The following is an 18,223-nucleotide window of genomic DNA, read 5'->3' as shown; positions in this document are numbered from 1 at the left end:
CTTTATGGGCACGGTCTAGGATGCATGTATCTCCGCGGTGCACGGGCTGCACGAGAGATTTGCAGGACTAACCATTTTTTTGTGTTATGCGGACAGGCCATGTTTTTATAGGTTTGTCAGCTTTGCGGCTAGGTGTTTTCACTACGTCGGGCCTCTACACGACAGTGGTGCTTTTCAATTTACCGTCACGCACTCGCTGAGAAGCTGTGTGGCATTCAAATTTTCTTACGACTTCGGGGAAGCCTCAGGCTACCCGCGCACTATCCGCGGTGAGTCTGAGATGGTAAATCGAAGAGCCCCGGTGATTCCCTGCAGTCCAATAGAGAGTCCGCCACTGCTGGTGAGGTATAGTGTGACAGAACCGAACTATTCGGACGGGCTTTTTTGTGACGAGAATACACCATGTAGGTAGACGACGTAGAAATGTTATTTTTGAAGGTGATTGCGCACAGAGACGTGCAGAGCTTCCGATATTCCGAGTAACATGCCGTACACGCATCCTAGAAAGGCAGCTCGGTTGCTTGTCCGCGTTCAAGCTCCGTTGTGTCCGCAAGTACGGTCACCGCGCAGCAATAAAACAGTCATTCGGAATATAAGGGCTATGCCCACTTTGGAACAGAAAAGTATCTGCTCAGGCACTTCAATTCCCCCAACGCGCGCGGACGCAATTTTTCCATTGGGGCCTCTCTCACTAAGTTTCCTTTACCAATGAAATAAAATCGAAAAGATAGCGGGGCGCACTGCCGTAGGTTTCGAAAACTGGCACCATGAGCATCGCCAGGGCTTGACTGAATGACGTTCTGCAGTAGTTCAGATTGCAGCAGTCCTATATATTCGTAAGACGGGATTCATTCTCTGCATTTTAGTCTCTTTGGCTCAGTTGCGTTGCAGCTGTTTTTTTTGTGTGTGTTGCAACTCACCTCACTTGAAAAATGTTTCATGTTGCATTATAAAACATACAGCTGTGGAGACAGCCATAACTTAGTTGTATGGAATTCAGCATTTTAACTGCCTTACACTCGCAGCTCCTAGAAACCTTTGAAGCTACTTAGAAATAAAAAATAACTTATTTAAATTCCCCCAAGTGTCCACAAGTGACTAATGCCTCTTAAGGCTTGCTGTGAAGGAAAGGCTGCTAGGAAACGGGGGCGTGCCCAGAAAAAACTGAGAGGGAGGGGGTCACATTACAAGTGCATCATTAATCCTGCAATGCACATATAAGTGTGACCTCTATTCCCTGTGAGATGAATTTGAGATAGTGCCTGTGTTTGTAAACAACAATCGTTTAAACAGCTAAGAGAAACCTAGCTCATGACGTCGCACTGAATGTTTGTTTGCTTATAACTTGCAGGTATCCTTCCACCGCTTTCCGAAAGATGCAATGACATACAAGTGGCAAGATGTGGCAAGATTCCTAAACAGTTTGTCCACATCACATGTTCGGGCACTGGGAAACGTCTTCCTGTGGCCATCGCAGTAGCTCAGCGCAGTTAAGCAAGTGTTCAGGAGTCGTACGGCCGTACTAGCGAACGCGTTGCCGTCGACCGCTCGCCCACATTAAAATGGCGGCGGGGTCGAAATGCAAAGTGTTGCCAGAGCACAAAGCAATTTCGCATATGGTCCATTGAGCTGAATAAAACATTAAATAATAATGGTGACAAGACCGAACCTTGGGGAGACCTCTAGTTTTTTTATACTTTGAAGAAGACACGCCAGATTGAAAGTGATTAAACTCTCTATCTTTTAAAAAGAAGTAAACTCATGCAACTAAGTAATTTCGTAAACCCACGTGCGTCAGCGAATTGATTACTTTACGTGTTCTACACTGTCATAAGCTTTAGAAATAACTACATGTAGTTACTAAGGGGGCAACATGTTTCTAGAACTAGCTAGTTGTATCCTGCTTTCCAAATCAACATGGGTCCACCAAATGGAGCAGCCGTGCCTGAATCTAAGTTGGCATGGGCTTAAAATCATGTGTTCATCCAACCAGTTAACCATTGCAACTGCCCGCTACCAGCGACGGCCGTTTGCCACGAGCGCAGCCGCGACCCTCATCATCCTCTTCTCTCTGATTTCGGTGCGCTCGCGGCCGCCGCTGCCATATGTAAAATGCATGTGTTCTTCACTATTGAGGAATTTATCAATTAGTCAAAAAGAAATTCTGGCCAGCTTCACAATGCCTAAAACTTATCATAAATATTAATTCGTATATAAATTCGCCATATTAGTTAGCTCTAGCTTACATTAGTTGTACAATAAGAAAAATAGTGCGAAAATTCGCCTCCTACTCAGCCAATCCTCTGTATTTTGTATGAACTATCAGAGAAGAAGAAGACGCGGCACGTCGTGGCGTTGAAGACCATCGTGGCGTGGGCAAGAAGCGTTCAAAAGCGTTTTCCGTCGTCACCCTGAACATCTCCACCACGTCAGGCGGCAGCTCACTGTTGGGACGCATCTTCGTGGGAGGCCTCGACGGCACCATGACCCACGACGACCCGGAGCGCGAGTTCGGCAAGTACGGACAACACAACGAAGTGCGGATGGCGCAAAACTCCCCGGGCTTCGTGTTCCTCGAGTTCGAAAACATGTCGTACGTAGACGAAGAGATGCGCGAGATGAACGGTGCTATCGTCAATGGCGTGCTGCTTCGGGTCGAGCGAGCTCGACAAAAGTCGAGGTGGACGTGCGGTGTCGCAGACAACGGTGGTGCGGTCGGACCCTTTCGGCCGCGATTGCGCAGTGGCGGCAGCGACGCGGCCATGACAGAATCGGACCAGCAGGCTGACCTCGAACGCAGAATGATTCGCCGTGCCCAAGAGTTGATGGTTGGGTTTAGTCCTCAAGAAACTATGCCGCTGATGCAGCGGCCGGTGCCCCAGGATCCGGCTACGACTACACGTCGACGGCAGTGATGGCCGACCAATACGCCGCGCCACCAGCCTTCGCACCGGCTCTGCCAGCGGCTAAGTTCTGGCAGTCGCCCTATGGGACCACATACATCGCGGCACCAGCATGGGGATTTGCGGCACCAGCATCGGGATACGTGGGTCCAGCACTAGGATATATGGCACCTCCACGAGAAAATGTCTCGAAAAATACAGAAAAATATGTCCTCTGTCCACGGTAGAGCACTGGATGTCAAGCCGAGCCATTTAAAATAAACATGAGCTCATGGACTTATCTTCTTCGTCCTCTATTGTGTTTCCCAATAGCACATACTTACAGGGTATAGAGCTCAATCTCTTTCAATGGCCGTGGCAATATTGTTAGCGTCATTTCGTAACGTTTCACTCAACAACACAGTCACCTTCCCACCGCATGCTTCGCATAACATTGATTTGCGAAGCACGTGGCATCTGCCAATTTCATTTACTTAACACAGAAAAAATCTCCAGCCCTGCGCGAAAGGCGCAGTTCAGTCACGGAGAAAGCTGGAAGAGCGGCCTTTCAGAGCCTTTGTTAAGCAATTCTTGAATGACTTATACAAGCACACTTGCAGAGTACCCATCATTCCGTAAGTGATGCTATATGTTTTGTGTAGTAGGGAGGCATTCACTATTCCCTCTTTACTCATTCTTCGGAGAAGCGTTGTACCCGCTATATGTTGTCGTGGGTTATAAAATACAAAGGGTTTATTTAGGAACACGGTCAGTGAAACTCGTAGAGACGCTCTTAAATGAAGGCCGCTAAGATTGTCTTCTTCACTCACCTGCGCTGCGCCTCTCGAGCAAATCCGCGATCTTCGTTGTCATCGCTATCTCGCAGCCAGACGCAGGTATGCACGGCACTACCCTCCCACCAGAGTGAGTGTCGTGCCGGTGTTCACCAGGTAGAGATGCGGCCAGCGGGTGTTTACATCACTCAGAGTGGTAAAGTTTCAGGCAGACCACGTGCATTGTCTCAGGCAGATGCTGACGACGTTTCGAACAGGAGAAGGCATCGGGAACGACTTTGCACGTCATGGACGGCCAAAACCTTGCAGGGTCCAAAGTATCGGGGCATAGGAGCTTCTCCGAGAGGTCTCGCCGTCATACGGAAAACCAAACCCAGTCTCTATCGCCTGGTTCATAAGCGACGAATCGATGGCAACGGTTGTACCATCTGTCGTCAAGTTGCTGCTGGTTGATTATTCGGACGCGGGCAAGCTGCCACCCTTCCTCGGTGTGCTCAGTGAAGTCTGAGCCGTCTGTCTCTGATTCATTGCAATAATAAGGCAGCATGGCGTGAAGCATTGTAGTAACTACTCTGTCATGACTTAGTGTAAACGGCGTCGTTTTCGTTCTTTCTTGGCACGCCGTCTTATACGAGAATTTTATATACGGCAAGATTTGCTCCCAATTCTCGTGTTTCACGTCGACGTACATGCAAAGCATGTCAGCGATTGTCTTGTTCAGTAGTTCTGTAAGCCCATTCTTTTGTGGCTGGTAAGCTGCCGTCTTCCTATACGCTGTGCCACTGAGCGTGAGCACAGTGGGTCAAAGCTCGGCTGTAAACGCGGTACATTTGTCTGGTATGAAGACAGCTGGAGCCCCATGTCTCAGGACAATGTTCTCAATGAAGATCTGGGCCGCTTTAGCTGCAGTGCCACTCGGAATTGCTTTGGTCTCTGCGTATCGGGTGAGGTAGTCTGTCGCCACTATAACCCATTTGTTGCCGCTGTCCGATGTTGGGAATGGGCCAAGCAGATCCATTCCGATATGAGAAAATGGAGTTTCTGGCACTGGCACAGGATGTAGTAGCCCAACGGGTTTGACAGGCGGTACCTTGCGCCGCTGACAGTCAAAGCATGTTCGGGCGTAATGTTTCACCTCCGCTGCGATTCTTGGCTTGTATTATTTTTCTTTGACGCGTGTCAGTGTTCTTGTGAAACCGAGGTGGCTCACAGTGGCTTCGTCATGGAAGGCTTGTAAAATTTTGCCGCGGAAAACTTCAAGAACTACCAGCAGTTAGCTTCTATTTGTCGATGAAAATTCTTTTTGTACAGGATTCCGTCTCGTAAACAGAATAACGATAAGTTTTTCGAAACAACTCTTGGTGTGTTGGCGACTCGTCTGTTCAAGCATTCTATAAGCAAATTTAGCTCCCGCTCATCTTGTTGCCGAGAAATGATAGCCGCATCAGCAACTCCTAAAGAAAAACCTGTGAATTCAAGATCATCTGTAGCGGGTGATTCAATCAGTGACCTTGACAAACAGTCGGCGTCTAAGTGTTGCTTTCCGATCTTGTAAACTACGGCCATGTCGAACTCTTGGAGCCGTATACTCCATCGTGCTAAACGTACAGATGGGTCGTTTGGTGTTGGTCAACCAACAAAGAGTGATGGTTGCTTATGACTTGGAAAGCGCGGCCATATAAGTACGGGTGTACCTTCACAACTGCTCAAACGACAGCCAGGCACGCCTTCTCCGTTGTTGAGTAGTTGGACTAGGCGCGTGTCAACGTTCTGCTAGCGTAGGCAACTACTCTCTCCAGACCATCTTGGCACTGGACAAGAACAGCTCCTTGGCCCACATATCTGGCGTCTGTATGGATTGCTATTGGTGCATCCTCGTCGAAGTGAGTTTGTAGGCGCTGCCCCAGCTCGTTGAACGAAGCTTCTTGCTCTTCCTCCCATACAAACGGAACGTCTTCCCATGTAAGGCGGTTGAGTGGAGAGGCGATGTGTGCAAAGCTTGCTATAAATGGGCGGTAGTAGGCGCAGAGACCCAGGAAACGCTTAACCGCTTTCTTATCAACAGGACTTGCGTACTTTGCGACGGTTTCAATTTTATCTGGGTCAGGCCTCACACCCTCGCGACTGACCACGTGGCCCAAGAGCTGGAGTTCTTCGAAGTCAAAGTGGCATTTTTCCTGTTTTAGTGTGAGTCCAGCGGTCTGTATATGGCTTGATGGACTGACAGTAGCAGCTTTAGATGTTCTTCAAACATGGCCGAAAAAACAATCACGTCGTCGAGGTACACCAGGCATGTTTGCCATTTCAGGCTGGACAGAATGGTACCCATTAGTCTATATATGTAGACCGAAAGCGACGACTTTGAGTTCATAAACCCTGTCTGGCGTCACGATCGAAGGCGGTCTTTTCTCGGTCGTGCTCATCTACTTGTATTTGCCAGTATCAAATTTTAAGGTCCATCGACGAGAAGCAGCGAGTATGTTGTAGCCTGTCCAAACAGTCATCGATCCGTGGTAAATAATAAACGTCTTTTTTCGTAACGTGGTTCAGCTTACGATAATCGACGCAGAAACGCTAGCTGACATCTTTCTTTTTGACGAACACCACTGGCGATGCCCAAGGACGCTTTGATGGTTTAATTACATCATCCTATAGCATCTTCTTGACTTGCTGCTGGATTACCTGACGTTCTTTCTGAGCGACGCGATATGGGTTCTGTCGGATCATTCTTGGTGTGTTTTCCGTAATGATGCGATGCTTAGTCAGAGGCGTTTGACCCACTCGTGATATTGATGAGAAGCAGCCCTTGAACTGGTTGAGCAGCTTCATAAGACGGCATCTATCCAGTCGGTGTTAGACTCGGACCAATATCGACTGGTGGTGTATGCGGAGCTGATATGGCTGTGGCTTCCCTTTGCATAAGACAGTCGTGAGAGTAGTCGAGCTCCTCGACGTATACCACAGCCGTGCCTTTACCGATGTTCCGGCGCTCATACTTGAAGTTGGTCAGAAGCACGTCTGCGTGGCCATCCACTAAGCTGACGATGCCATGAACCATTGCAATGCCTTGTCGAAAAAGAAGGGCAGTGATGCGTTCGGCAATGACGTCTTCATTACAGTGCACACCACAACACACAGAAACAAGACTACATGACTGTAGTAGCACGCAGACGTCGTCGTCGACCACACGTAACACCCTGGGTTCTTGGTCTGGATCATGGCTCACAGGCTTGTCAGCGGCGAATTTAATCACACTACCATGTACGTTGACCACAGCACCATACTCTCCTAAGAAGTCAATTTCCAGTATAAGAGGTTTGCAGCGACCGGTAGGATCAGAAATGTGGCTACAAAAGCCACATTCTTAATCGTGAGTCTTCTGTACATTTTCCCGTGGGTGTCATTATCTGGCCTCCAGCATTTCGTTTATAAGGGCCCGTTCATTCCGTCCTGACTTTCATCAGTTTGTCTGCCAATCGTTCACTCATAATGGAAAAGTCTGCACCCGTGTCGACTAAGCCCGTCGCTTCAACGCCATCAATCGTCACTTAGTGGCGATTGATGGCTTAGTAACTATGCTATTTGAGGCCGAAAAGTAACTATGCTTAGTAACTATGCTATTTGAGGACTAAAAATTCACGCAAAGCTGGCCCGTTTGTTGGCGGTTACTGCAATGAAACTGCCTGAGTGAAATACCAGCATCATATGCAACACAATCGCGCGTGAAACAAAAACAATTCTTTACTTGTGCACTGAAAAGCGCCTGCGTGCACTGCAATTTCTTCCGTGCTACGCAAGCGATTGACCGCGCTTCCAGAAAGTGCCAAGTTTACAACAATCGCTTCCCGAACTGGCTGACACAATACTAGTAAACGCCAGAACTGCCGAAACCCGTTTATGTTGAGCGACCGATGTAGGGTGGCTAGAATTCCGGTCCAGCCACCCTAACCGATGTGCTGGACCAAAACGGTAAATGCCACTAGGGTGGCCGCCACGTGTAACGACAAACGTCGCAGAAACCGCTGAATTGCGGCTTAATACACGTAGCAAATAATATTCGATAGTGTGCCTATTCGCTAGTGTGCCTAATATTCGCTAGTAGCATTCGCAGAAAATAAAGCGCAGCTCAATCGCAAGTGTAATGTAAATGACGCACCGCGTCTCTGCCAAATTTGTTTACGTACTTCGGGAGCCGCAACTTTATGCAGTCACTGGATACAATAGTCATATAATAGGGGTGAGTCAAAAAGTTAACACTGGTGCCTCACTTGGAAAGAAGAAATCGTCCCTTGCGAAATGCCGCGAGCAAACGATCATCGTGTGTTTCACGTCCTTGCCGATGCGGAGATTCGCGATCCACCGCGCTCTGCGGCTTTGGTCTTTGGCCTCGCAAGGAAATGCGTGAAAAGATATGGCGCTGTCCTTCCATCTCCCTGACACGCACTGATGAACACAGCAGAACTGCTTGGCCGTTTGGTTTTTTTCTTTACGGGTGGCAACATCCAACCGTGCTCCTACCGTATGCGACTGGCGCTTGGATTGTTTGGACCTCTGTACGCATCTTCTCTATATTGCCGCTAGGTGCCGCATGAATTGCTGGAGTCACGAATAGTTACAGCGCGAAAACAGAACGACGACACAGAGACAAGAAGGACACGAGCGCTAACTTCCGACTAAGTTTATTGTGCAGAGCGCGAACACTCCTAGAGGAGAGAGTAAACCATGTAACGAAAACCATGTGGCACGAAGAGCAAACCATGAGTAAAGAAAAAAGCACAGAAAAAGGCAAAGAAAAGTCTATAAGGTGACGAAACAGAAAAGTAAAAGTAATATAATTTGAAGTGTGGCTGTTTTGGCTGGTTGGTATGACATGCAGATAGTTATAGCGCGAGAACAGAACGCCGGTAAAGGGACAAGAAGGACACGAGCGCTACTTCGCGTCCTTCTTGTCTGTTTGTCGTCGTTCTGTTCTCACGCTATAACTATCGTATTAAAACTACTTGCGCGCACCACCTTCGACGAACCTTAGTTCCTTCTCGGACAGAGACAAGGAGGGCTTGCTAATGCATGACACCTGTTCGCATGCCATCTGCGCGGCTCGACGACGACTTGGGTGCGTTGATCTCTGTGCTCGTACAGCGTCACCGTGTCCTTGAAAAGGGGCACAAACTTGCACTCAGTGCAGTGCTGAGCAAGAAAACCATCTTTCTCATTTCTACAATTGTTAGCATGTTCTCTCAGTCGATCGTTCAGACAACTTTCGGTCGTTCCCACATAACAAGAACCGCAGGAAAGGGGAGTCCAAAAGACAACCTCCCGGGCGCATGCCTCATACCTGTTTCTATGCTTAACTCTACATTCCGTTGATGACTGCGTTTTCAGGGGCTTTGTAGATTTTGTGAGACTAATTAACTTGAACGGTGCAGAGAACACCACACGAACTCCCACACGTTTTTCGACTTTCTTGAGCCTGTGTGATATCTGGTGTTTGTATGGAACAACGGCTATATATCTTTTCACACTCTGTATCCGTGTTGCTCGGATCCTGTCCCTGCCTCTGCTTTGCCCTATTGGTCCACAGGATAGTGTCAGCAACAGAAGCGATAAAGGCCTCAGGAAAACACGAAGCCATAAGCCGAGACATCTGAGCTTTGAAGCTCACAAAGATGTTGTGAACGCACGACCTATTCAAGGCGTTCTAAAGGCAGGTCAGTGCTATGCCTCGTTGTACTAACTTGCTGTGAGTGGAAGAAAAAGGAACTAAAGGTTTCTCTGCACGTGGTTCGTAACACCTATAGACTTTTCTTTGCCTTTTTTGTGCTTTTGTTTTTTTTCCTTTACCCATGCATTGCTCTTTGTGCCACATGATTTTTGTCACATGGTTTAATGTCTCATCAATTTGGTTTCGCGCGGTGCGCGATAAACTCAGTTGGAAGTGTGCGCTCGTGTCCTTCTTGTCTCTTTGTCGTCGTTCTGTTCTCGTGCTATAGTCATGCCATATTCAAGTCCATCGGTAGAATTAGCAGGCCTGAGTATTGGCTGAATACGTGGCCTCAAACATGTACAGCTACAAAGCGTAGGGGCCGTGTATTGCGAGTTTCTGGTTCTTCCTACCCTCTACAGCTGGCCTGGGAGTAAGTACATGTCATTCAAATCGTCTATAGGGCTGCAAGGTTCAATTCTCGTGGAACACTCTGTTAATCTTAACAGCGTTTCTACAACCACAGAACCCTCACACCCTGCTTCGACCGCGAGCACTTTTTTTCGGAACGGGTTCGAATCTCCACCACGTTCTTACAGGTACTAGCCTTCTTTCGGCCTCAAAAGGCATCGCCACAGCATTGCACCGTTCGTGCACTACATCTGCAAATGTCCGGTCTGTAGCCTTCTCTTCAGCCTTAAATATCCCCGCCGCTACATCACACCGTTCTTGCGCTACATATTAAATGTCTGGCCTGTACACTCAAAGTCGGGTGCCGCATAACAAACGGCACATAGGCGTCACGCTCCTGCGTACTGACTAAAATCCTGTCTATAGGGGGCCCAGCAATCAACAATTACCCGTGACATCTGCGAGGCATGGAAGTCACGCATACAGCTGGTAAGAGCAGGCGCAGGAATGATAAAAAGAAAAAAAAGGAAAGAGCCGCCATTACTGTCGCGCCAGCCTGGCACCAGGAGTTGGCATCCACTTACGAAGAACCATTCAGCCATAAGCGTGAGCACGGAAAAAATAAGAAAAAGAACCACCGTCCCTCCCCCTCCCACCTGCCATCGCCACGCCAGCTGGGCGCCCGCAATGGCCTTCATACAGCGGCATTTGTGCGTCGCTATTTCGTCCTGCTGTCTTGTGATGGTAATTTTTCTACAAGGTGGTCTGAGCCGGAAACATTTTCCAGTGCTATATGGCGCCCTTTATTCAAGATATCATACATCTCTCTGCATTTGGGCATACACTGCGATGTGCAGTCCCATTGTTACTCTTTTGACTTCAATAAAAGAGTACAAACAACTTTCCGTTCATCAGTTGTCTAGTTATGACGCTGTGTAATGCAATAAATAAAAGAAGACTAGTGCATGCGTGACAGCTCTCTGAAACACTGGCTTATGTATGTTGATGCTCATGTTCTACCAAACAAGTTGAACTGATAATTTCAAGAAAGCATGACAAAAAATAAACAAACCGAAGACCGTGAGACAGAAAAAGACCAAAATTGGAAATTTATTGAACTATCCTTGATTAGTGGTTCCATAATTTGATCATGAACATAGAGTACAGAAGTCAGAAGTCAGCCGGAGAGCCCCGCCGCGGTGTTCTAGTGGCTAAGGCACTCTGCTGCTGACCCGCAGGTCGCGGGTTTGAATCCCGGCTGCGGTGGTTGCATTTCCGATGAAGGCGTAAATATTGTAGGCCCATGTGCTCAGATACTTCTAGATGTTCGTCATTTGGCGAGAAACGCTGTCGTGTAATTATTGTAAATAAACCTGTGTAAATACTTTTCGAAGAAGGAGCCTTCTTCCCTGCTAGATGGGCTAAACGGGTCCGGTGGCGGTGGCCAGCTACCCACGACGAGACCCGCTAAACTCGAGCCGCTACGACTGGCAGCAGCGGTGGGATGCCGTCGAGCCCCGATCATAACTGGTGGCAGTGGTGGGATGCCGTCGAGCCCTGGTCATAACACAACATGCCTGTCCTCACCTTTCTTCTTGGCCATGTATAGGGTATGACGATGGAGCAGGTTCAGGCACTTGGTCCACCCTTCGGGAAGAGGCAATGTGGCATGGAGGGCGTCGGGCTAATGTTGAGGTCCACGGCCTAAAGCAAGCTTTATACAATGTGCTTGAAACAAAAAGCGGCACACCCGCTCCTAAATTATTCTGGTGAATAGAGGGTACGACGACAATAAACAGCACACTGGAAAGTTTAACTCACCGATCCTATTACATGCATTGGCAGCCGAGCAAGACCAAATCCTTTCGTACATCAGGCTTACGTAGAAACAGTTACACTCGCGCTGACATGACCAGACTGACAACACTTTGAGTACGTGCTTGACGTACGCACACATAGAAACACGACGTGGCTATTATAGCAGACGACGCAAGGAGCAATCCGAACTTCACCGTTTCGGCCAAATGCCGTCAGGCGGTGACTCTGCTTGATCTCGCGGCCAATTGCACCTGCCATCGGGCCTAACCATTTACAATAAACACGAGCTCATCGATATCTTTTTTTTTCGTCCTCTCTTCTTTCACCCTATGAAACATACCCGTTGTAGCATAGCTCAATTTCGTTTTATACCTGTGGAAATATTTTTTAGCGTCATTCGGATGTCGAGAATTGCATCTTGGAGCAGCGTCCTCATAATTGGCCTAGATATCCGTAGTCCAGCGGCTGGGATCATCCTGTTGGGCACCCAGTGGAGGGGTTTTAAAGCTCATTAACCCAGAGCCCTGCAGGAAGACGCGGAACCAGGCCAGGAACCTTGTTTTTTCACTAAGTGTCGGCCGCAACTGATGAGTTGGTTTGTTGTTCCTCAGAATCCGGTGCGACCCACCATGAGAGATCGGCCATGAAACGAATGGTACTTCATCTTTGAGATGAAATTGTTTTACCAGACGGGATGTTAGATAAAGATGTTTCAACAAAGAACAGGTTACTAAACCTTAGATTAGAAATGGAATGAGTTGGGTTAAGAAAAAAGAAAAAGCCAACAAGGTAATATGATTGGAAATAAAGTGAATATATGCCAAAGCCTAACATTCTATTGTTATGTTTTTTTAAATCACACATCATGGCCTCGCAAACGTTCCTGTGGCTGAATCGATTTTCAGTTGCTTCAAAGGAAAGGACCAGTGGAAGGGATAAATTAAAAGCCATCCTACGGAGAGGTTCTTCTAACGGTCTTTTTCTTTGATTTGTAAATAACCAGCGTGTCAAGAGACAATGAGGCTGAGAATCATTCTCCTTGAAGTGAAGGCATAAGGGAGACTGTGCGAGACTTGACGTATTAAATAATAGTTTAGTGTAGTGGGGGGATTTGGCATCGCATTGCTGTAATTGATGTCTCCGCCATTAATTCCAGGAGAGCACCATCGGTTTTTTTCAAGGGTACTTAAGATAACTCAGATGTTGCCAAGCGAGACTTTTCAAAATTATCTGATGTGATGTATTTCTCAAATTGTGTCATGGCGATGAATAATAGCGTCGAAATATAGAAATTATGGGATCAATATGTGAGGCCATTGGAAGTGCATCTCCATATTCATTGAAGGTTACGTTTTTATGCCCTGGTGTTCATACCAAGCGAATGAGGCGTAAATATTTTTGGGCGATAGCATGAAAAACTTGTAGAGCCTTGAACACATTAGGTGCAGGTAATGAAGTACCCAGAGACGGGCAGTCTGTGAGAATTCTTGCATCTGTTATAGAAAGAGGCAATTTCCGTAATCTTAAGAGAATTGCAAGTAATTCTGTTTGATAAATAGGTGTAAAACTAGGTGAATGAATTGAAAAAGACCAATCCAACACTGAAGATGCAGTTCCAACTCGTGCCTTTTCTTCACAAACTGAAGCATCACTTGCCATTACAATTTTTAATACTAATCTTGCGAGGTGGTCTTTCAAAGTGGCATTTAGGTACCTGTAGGGAAGATTTTTACATTTTTTGGGAAATATATGTCAAAGTATATTTTAATGGTCTGAATACATCTTAGTACCAATACTTCACGAAGGTTTACTTGTAATGTTTCTAAATGCTTCTGTACGACGATGACTTGTGGGCACCTTAGTCTAGACCACCGTTGTTTAAAAAAGGAGGTCAATGCATTATTGAAAACGTACTGCGACCTCCTATGTGTAGATGCATATATTTTTAATAAGGTACGAACTGATAGTGTTTGGAACCTTGCAAGAAGAGAAGGCAGGCCCACTTCCGCATATAAATATGATTGTGACAAATTTGTGCAGCCCAAAACATAATCGTAACTTTTCGCATTAGAGAAGTACCAGTTGTCAAATTTTATGGGTGGGTCCTCCAGAAACCAAGACGCTGCCAAACTCTAATATCGACCTAATATACAGTCTAAGCCAAAAATGGCCAAAATGGGTGCAACGGCTGTTTTTACTCCTTCAGACTGACTGTTACTCTCCGAAAAGACCAAGCGTAACAAGATGGCCGACTTGTTCGAGAATGGGGGAGCAACTGTATTCATCTTAAGTTTGTAAGGGAGCAACGGAAGGAGGAACCGCTGTAAATGCTCTCGTCACGCAACGGTTACTCCCCGGCAGGACACCGCACACAAATATGCATGCCGCCCACATTGATATTCATGGGCCAGATTATTGTTTGTTCTGTGTGCCAAACTTCACCAAACCAAAACAGTGATTTATTTTAGCATCCGTAGATAATAAGATAGCAGCGCTGGCTGAACACAGAAGGCCTGAGAATACAGTACGGCAAATACCTAACACACGCAGCAGCAGAATGGAGAGTTGGCACGTCAAAGCGGACCGAACGCCGAAACACGTGCAAAACAACGATAAAAAAAAGCCTAGACACGCCGTTCGTCCGCGAAGTAAGGGCGTCAAAGTCGATCAAGCACCGAAACACGTGCATAAGGAGCCCCCCCCCCCCCCCCCCCCGCCCAAATATATCGGAGAAGAAAAAAAAAAGCGGACCCAGACGCGCTTCTCATCAGCCATACACTTAGTAGCACGCTTCACCGTGTAGTTTGAGGGCAGAATGACAAATCTGCGCCATCTGCGCCCGCACGACAAGTGTGGCGCTAGTGTAGGAAACGAGTAAGTTACAAAGTAATTTTTATTCAGTGTTTATGTTGACTAGCACTAAATAAAAATTACACTCAAATTTTTATATTTATTTATGAGTTTTAGTGTACCTCAGTTTTTTTTATAATTGTATTAGGAGAACACTCTGAAATTATTGCGCTGACGCCTGTGCTGCCACTGCTCGACGTTTTTTTTTTTCGGCACAACTAGGTTCGCGTTCGCACTACTTACTCATTTTCATATGGTCTGTGGTTGGCGAGCACATGAACGTGCGAGCTTGTGAGCTATGTTTTGATCGTGTGTGTGTGTCGCAGATTTGCGTTTCTACTTATTCGTTATGAAGGTTAGTGTATATTTATCTTTATGGAGCGCGAAGTAGTTGTGGAATTGGCTGCTGGGTGGAACAAACACATCGTAAACACGTCTTCAGCTATCTGCAAGCCTGTTCGCTCGTCGGACAAAGGACTGTGCATGCATCAGCGTGCAGGTGAGTGGCATTTCCAGCAACATTTAATGCTCTTACAATACATTGTTGAGTGGTTGCGCTAATGAAATAGAAATGATTTGCTCTTATTCACCGTATCCATTGCTAGCCGTATCGGACTAAATTACCTCTATTACCGCCTGCATACCCTCTTGCTTCCCCTGTCACCACTGCAGTGCCAGTGTACTTTTGCAGTTAAAAGTTCATTTCCGCAACACTACCTCGCTTGAAAAAACATTGGGGCGGGGTTGTAGCTGCATTCATACTGGCACTTTTCTACTATTGGCTTTATGTAATGTTAACGGCTGAGTGTTGGGGCCTTGGGCCGCATTTTTTAGAGATTTAAAGTGTATGTAAATCAGTAAGTGAACAAATCATTGTCGCATCACTTCTTGGCATAGCCAGGCAGTTGCGCACAGAATTTTTTTAGGCCGGGCGTAGGGAGCCCAAATTAACGACCATATTCGCTTGCCCGGCCTATTCAGATAAGCGGACACCCCCCCCCCCACCCCCGCACGCAAAAAAAAAAATCTGCCCACATCACTGCGTCACTTGCTTCACCTCTGCGCTGAACGTACTATTTTATAAGCGCACCATCAAGCGAGCAGTTTACATATTGACAGAACAATTGGAGGAGGAATGACCCAAATCTTTCAGATTTCTTTAGTGATGCAAAACCTTAGCAAAACTGAATATTGTAAAAGACAATCATAAATGATGTATGTTCTCGTTAACGCTGTCATTATTCTGCATCATGAAATCTTTATGCGCTGTGAAAACTTGGCATGCCGTTGAAGTCACATATCGACGTTAATACCAATCGACGAAAATTTCGACAACCTCAATAACGCCGTTTGGGATTTGCCGCATGCACATAATTAGGCTGATTCCCACTTGGCTGTTCTTAACCTTACTTCACTGCTACCAAATGAAACAATATTTGATGCATGTTTTTTACTTTTTTTTCAGGGATATGACACAAATTTGGTTATACTGCAGATAAAGATGCTCCCAACGATGCTAAAGTACAGAAAGCAAGTGAATTTTGGTAAGTGCAGACTTTTTGTACTACGTATATGAAAGCATCGCTTCTTAGGGGCAAACTGTGCATGTGTTGGCCAGAGAATAGTTCATTATGCCACATGGTTACACTGGCACTGACAATTCGACATGGCTCCGCTGGCCCGTGTGTGTGCTCACACTGTTACCGTTAAGATAAAATGTTTATGTTTTCATTGCAGGGATTGCTGTTTGTACTAAAAAGCCAACTGCCAAGATTTGTTTACGCTGGTACTCCTAAAAGTATGCTTTCCCTATTTACATGGATTTTGGCTTGCACAAAGCATAATACTTGGGCCTAGATTCACAAAGCTGTCCATGCGCAGGCCTTCATAACAGCGTTTCTTGACTTGCCTTTACCCTGTTTTCTGCAGATGTTTCGTGGGTTTAAAAGTGCCACAGCATGTTGACCTCCCCCACTCTGAAATATTCGCGTTCAAAGTTCCGCAAGAGTGGGCTTAACTTTCTTGTGCACCTCTTTGCTAGTCCAAGATACTGAAGTGTTATGCTCTTACTAGAGGTGGCAGTGTTTCTAATGTTGGTATTTCCATCACATTGACCAAGTATGCGATCTTGGCTTGACTGGTAGCACATCCTCAACAAATGTCTTTGTGGCACATGTAGAAGGCAGTACAAAATAAATAGGCAGACATTCACACCGGGAGCTAACTTCTAATAATGCTTTTTTTTTTGGAAACCATGGTGTGCTTATTCCAATTTGTCTAACAAGCAGTAACCTGTTTGGCTGTGAACCAACAAGACGTTGAGCTAATAAAAGCTTCACATCTTGTTGCTCTCAAATATATATGTATTGGCAAGCTATCTGTGACACTGTCAAACAAAGAATCAGAATATCTGTGCATGCCTTAAGATATATCGCTTCGTTTACATATCTCGTGGCTGTGACTCGTCAACCGAGTGAACAAATGCACCCTAGTTTTCTAAATTTAAAGCATTTTTTGAAGGTGGCACGGTCTACATTTATTTGTCTATAGTTTTGTCCAGCCGTTTGCGTCAGGTACAAAGAAATATACTGAAGATTATCATGTAGCCTCTGCAAATGGTTGCTTTCAAGCAGGCTTTGCATGCTTGGCTTGTGCCTACAGGTATTGAACAATTCAAGACGCAGCAGCGTATGATAGAACAGTAGAATCGAGAGCAACTATGTGCACGAGCTAAATAAGTATTTTAACATGAGCGGACAGTACGTGTTATTTGCCACACACATGACCTCATTTAGAATGCCCATTGGTGAATGGGCTCATAGAAATGTCACTCAGCTGTGTATAGGAAACAAGTTAACTGAACCTAAGGGTATCTTTAACTACTACAAATATGCCTTGTTGAGGTGCTGCACATTTTCTTCCAGAATATTGCTGTCTGAGACATCATGTGAAGAGCGTCTACCACATCAGCATTTATATGGCTTGCCAAGTAACGTTTGGCCGAACCTTCCTTTTTTTCACATTTCGTTTTGCAGTAGACATCCTAGAATGTAAGCGCTGCTGCAGTGTGTGTGACTCATCGTTATGAATTGATTCTGGCATGTTTAACCTCACACTTCTATTTTTTTCTTGCAGCAATGAGATGCTTCACATATGCCTGCGGTGACGTTCTGCTGCGCTAGCCTGATGGAAACACCAGCTGCGAAACTTGAGTTCTTAAGAATTGGAGAAGTTGCCCTTCTCTCACCAATGATGACACAGACTACCCTATGCTAGAAATTCAAGATTGTTTTTCCACGGATGACGCAGAAAACCTTTGATGTATTATGGTGTTTGTTTAGTGCTGGCTGTGGTGTGGCGAAGTCTACTATTACGTGTCGTCACACGTCGCCTCATAAAAAGAACAATAAAGCATTTATTTTCCTTTCAATATTGTCCACTTTTTGTGTTAGAAGCACCCAAGCAGTGCTCTTCCAAGGAGCTCTCGCCATGTGTTAAGCGTGTGACAAGCATACTCGAGATAAATACTCATTTCCCTAAGGAGTAACTGGAAGCATGTGCAGTTGGTTTTCAGAGAGTAACTGCGAACACGTGGGAGGAACGGTAAAGAGTAACTGTTGCTCTTAGAAGAGCAACTGGTGGGAGTAATGGTTGGTCGGCAGGGAGCAACTGGTGGGAGTAACTGTTGGTATGCAGGGAGGAACTGGAGGGAGTATCTGTTCATCCCCCGAAGGAGGAACTGAAAGGAGAGCAACGGTTCCTCCCTC

The 18,223-nt window shown here is 46.2% G+C and overlaps 1 protein-coding gene and 1 long non-coding RNA gene across 2 annotated transcripts; both read left to right on the top strand.

The window, feature by feature from the left end:
• Positions 1 to 2,139: 2,139 nt before the first annotated feature.
• LOC142788259 (RNA-binding protein Rsf1-like) lies at positions 2,140 to 3,175 on the top strand. The gene has a single exon (XM_075884864.1). The coding sequence runs from the start codon at positions 2,484 to 2,486 to the stop codon at positions 2,913 to 2,915; it is 432 nt and encodes a 143-aa protein (XP_075740979.1). The 5' UTR covers positions 2,140 to 2,483; the 3' UTR covers positions 2,916 to 3,175.
• Positions 3,176 to 14,753: 11,578 nt separating this feature from the next.
• LOC142788251 (uncharacterized) lies at positions 14,754 to 17,886 on the top strand. The gene is made up of 3 exons (XR_012889316.1): positions 14,754 to 14,955; positions 15,922 to 16,000; positions 17,592 to 17,886. It is a non-coding gene; the product is annotated as an uncharacterized LOC142788251 (long non-coding RNA).
• Positions 17,887 to 18,223: the final 337 nt, after the last annotated feature.

Source organism: Rhipicephalus microplus, unplaced genomic scaffold (assembly GCF_043290135.1).
Source record: "Rhipicephalus microplus isolate Deutch F79 unplaced genomic scaffold, USDA_Rmic scaffold_49, whole genome shotgun sequence".
Classification (NCBI taxonomy): Eukaryota; Metazoa; Arthropoda; class Arachnida; order Ixodida; family Ixodidae; genus Rhipicephalus; species Rhipicephalus microplus.
This window is presented reverse-complemented; position numbering and strand designations above follow the sequence as displayed.

Excerpts from the sequence above, each read along its gene's own strand:
- LOC142788259 (XM_075884864.1), top strand. The coding sequence starts at position 2,484 with ATGACCCACGACGACCCGGAGCGCGAGTTCGGCAAGTACGGACAACAC.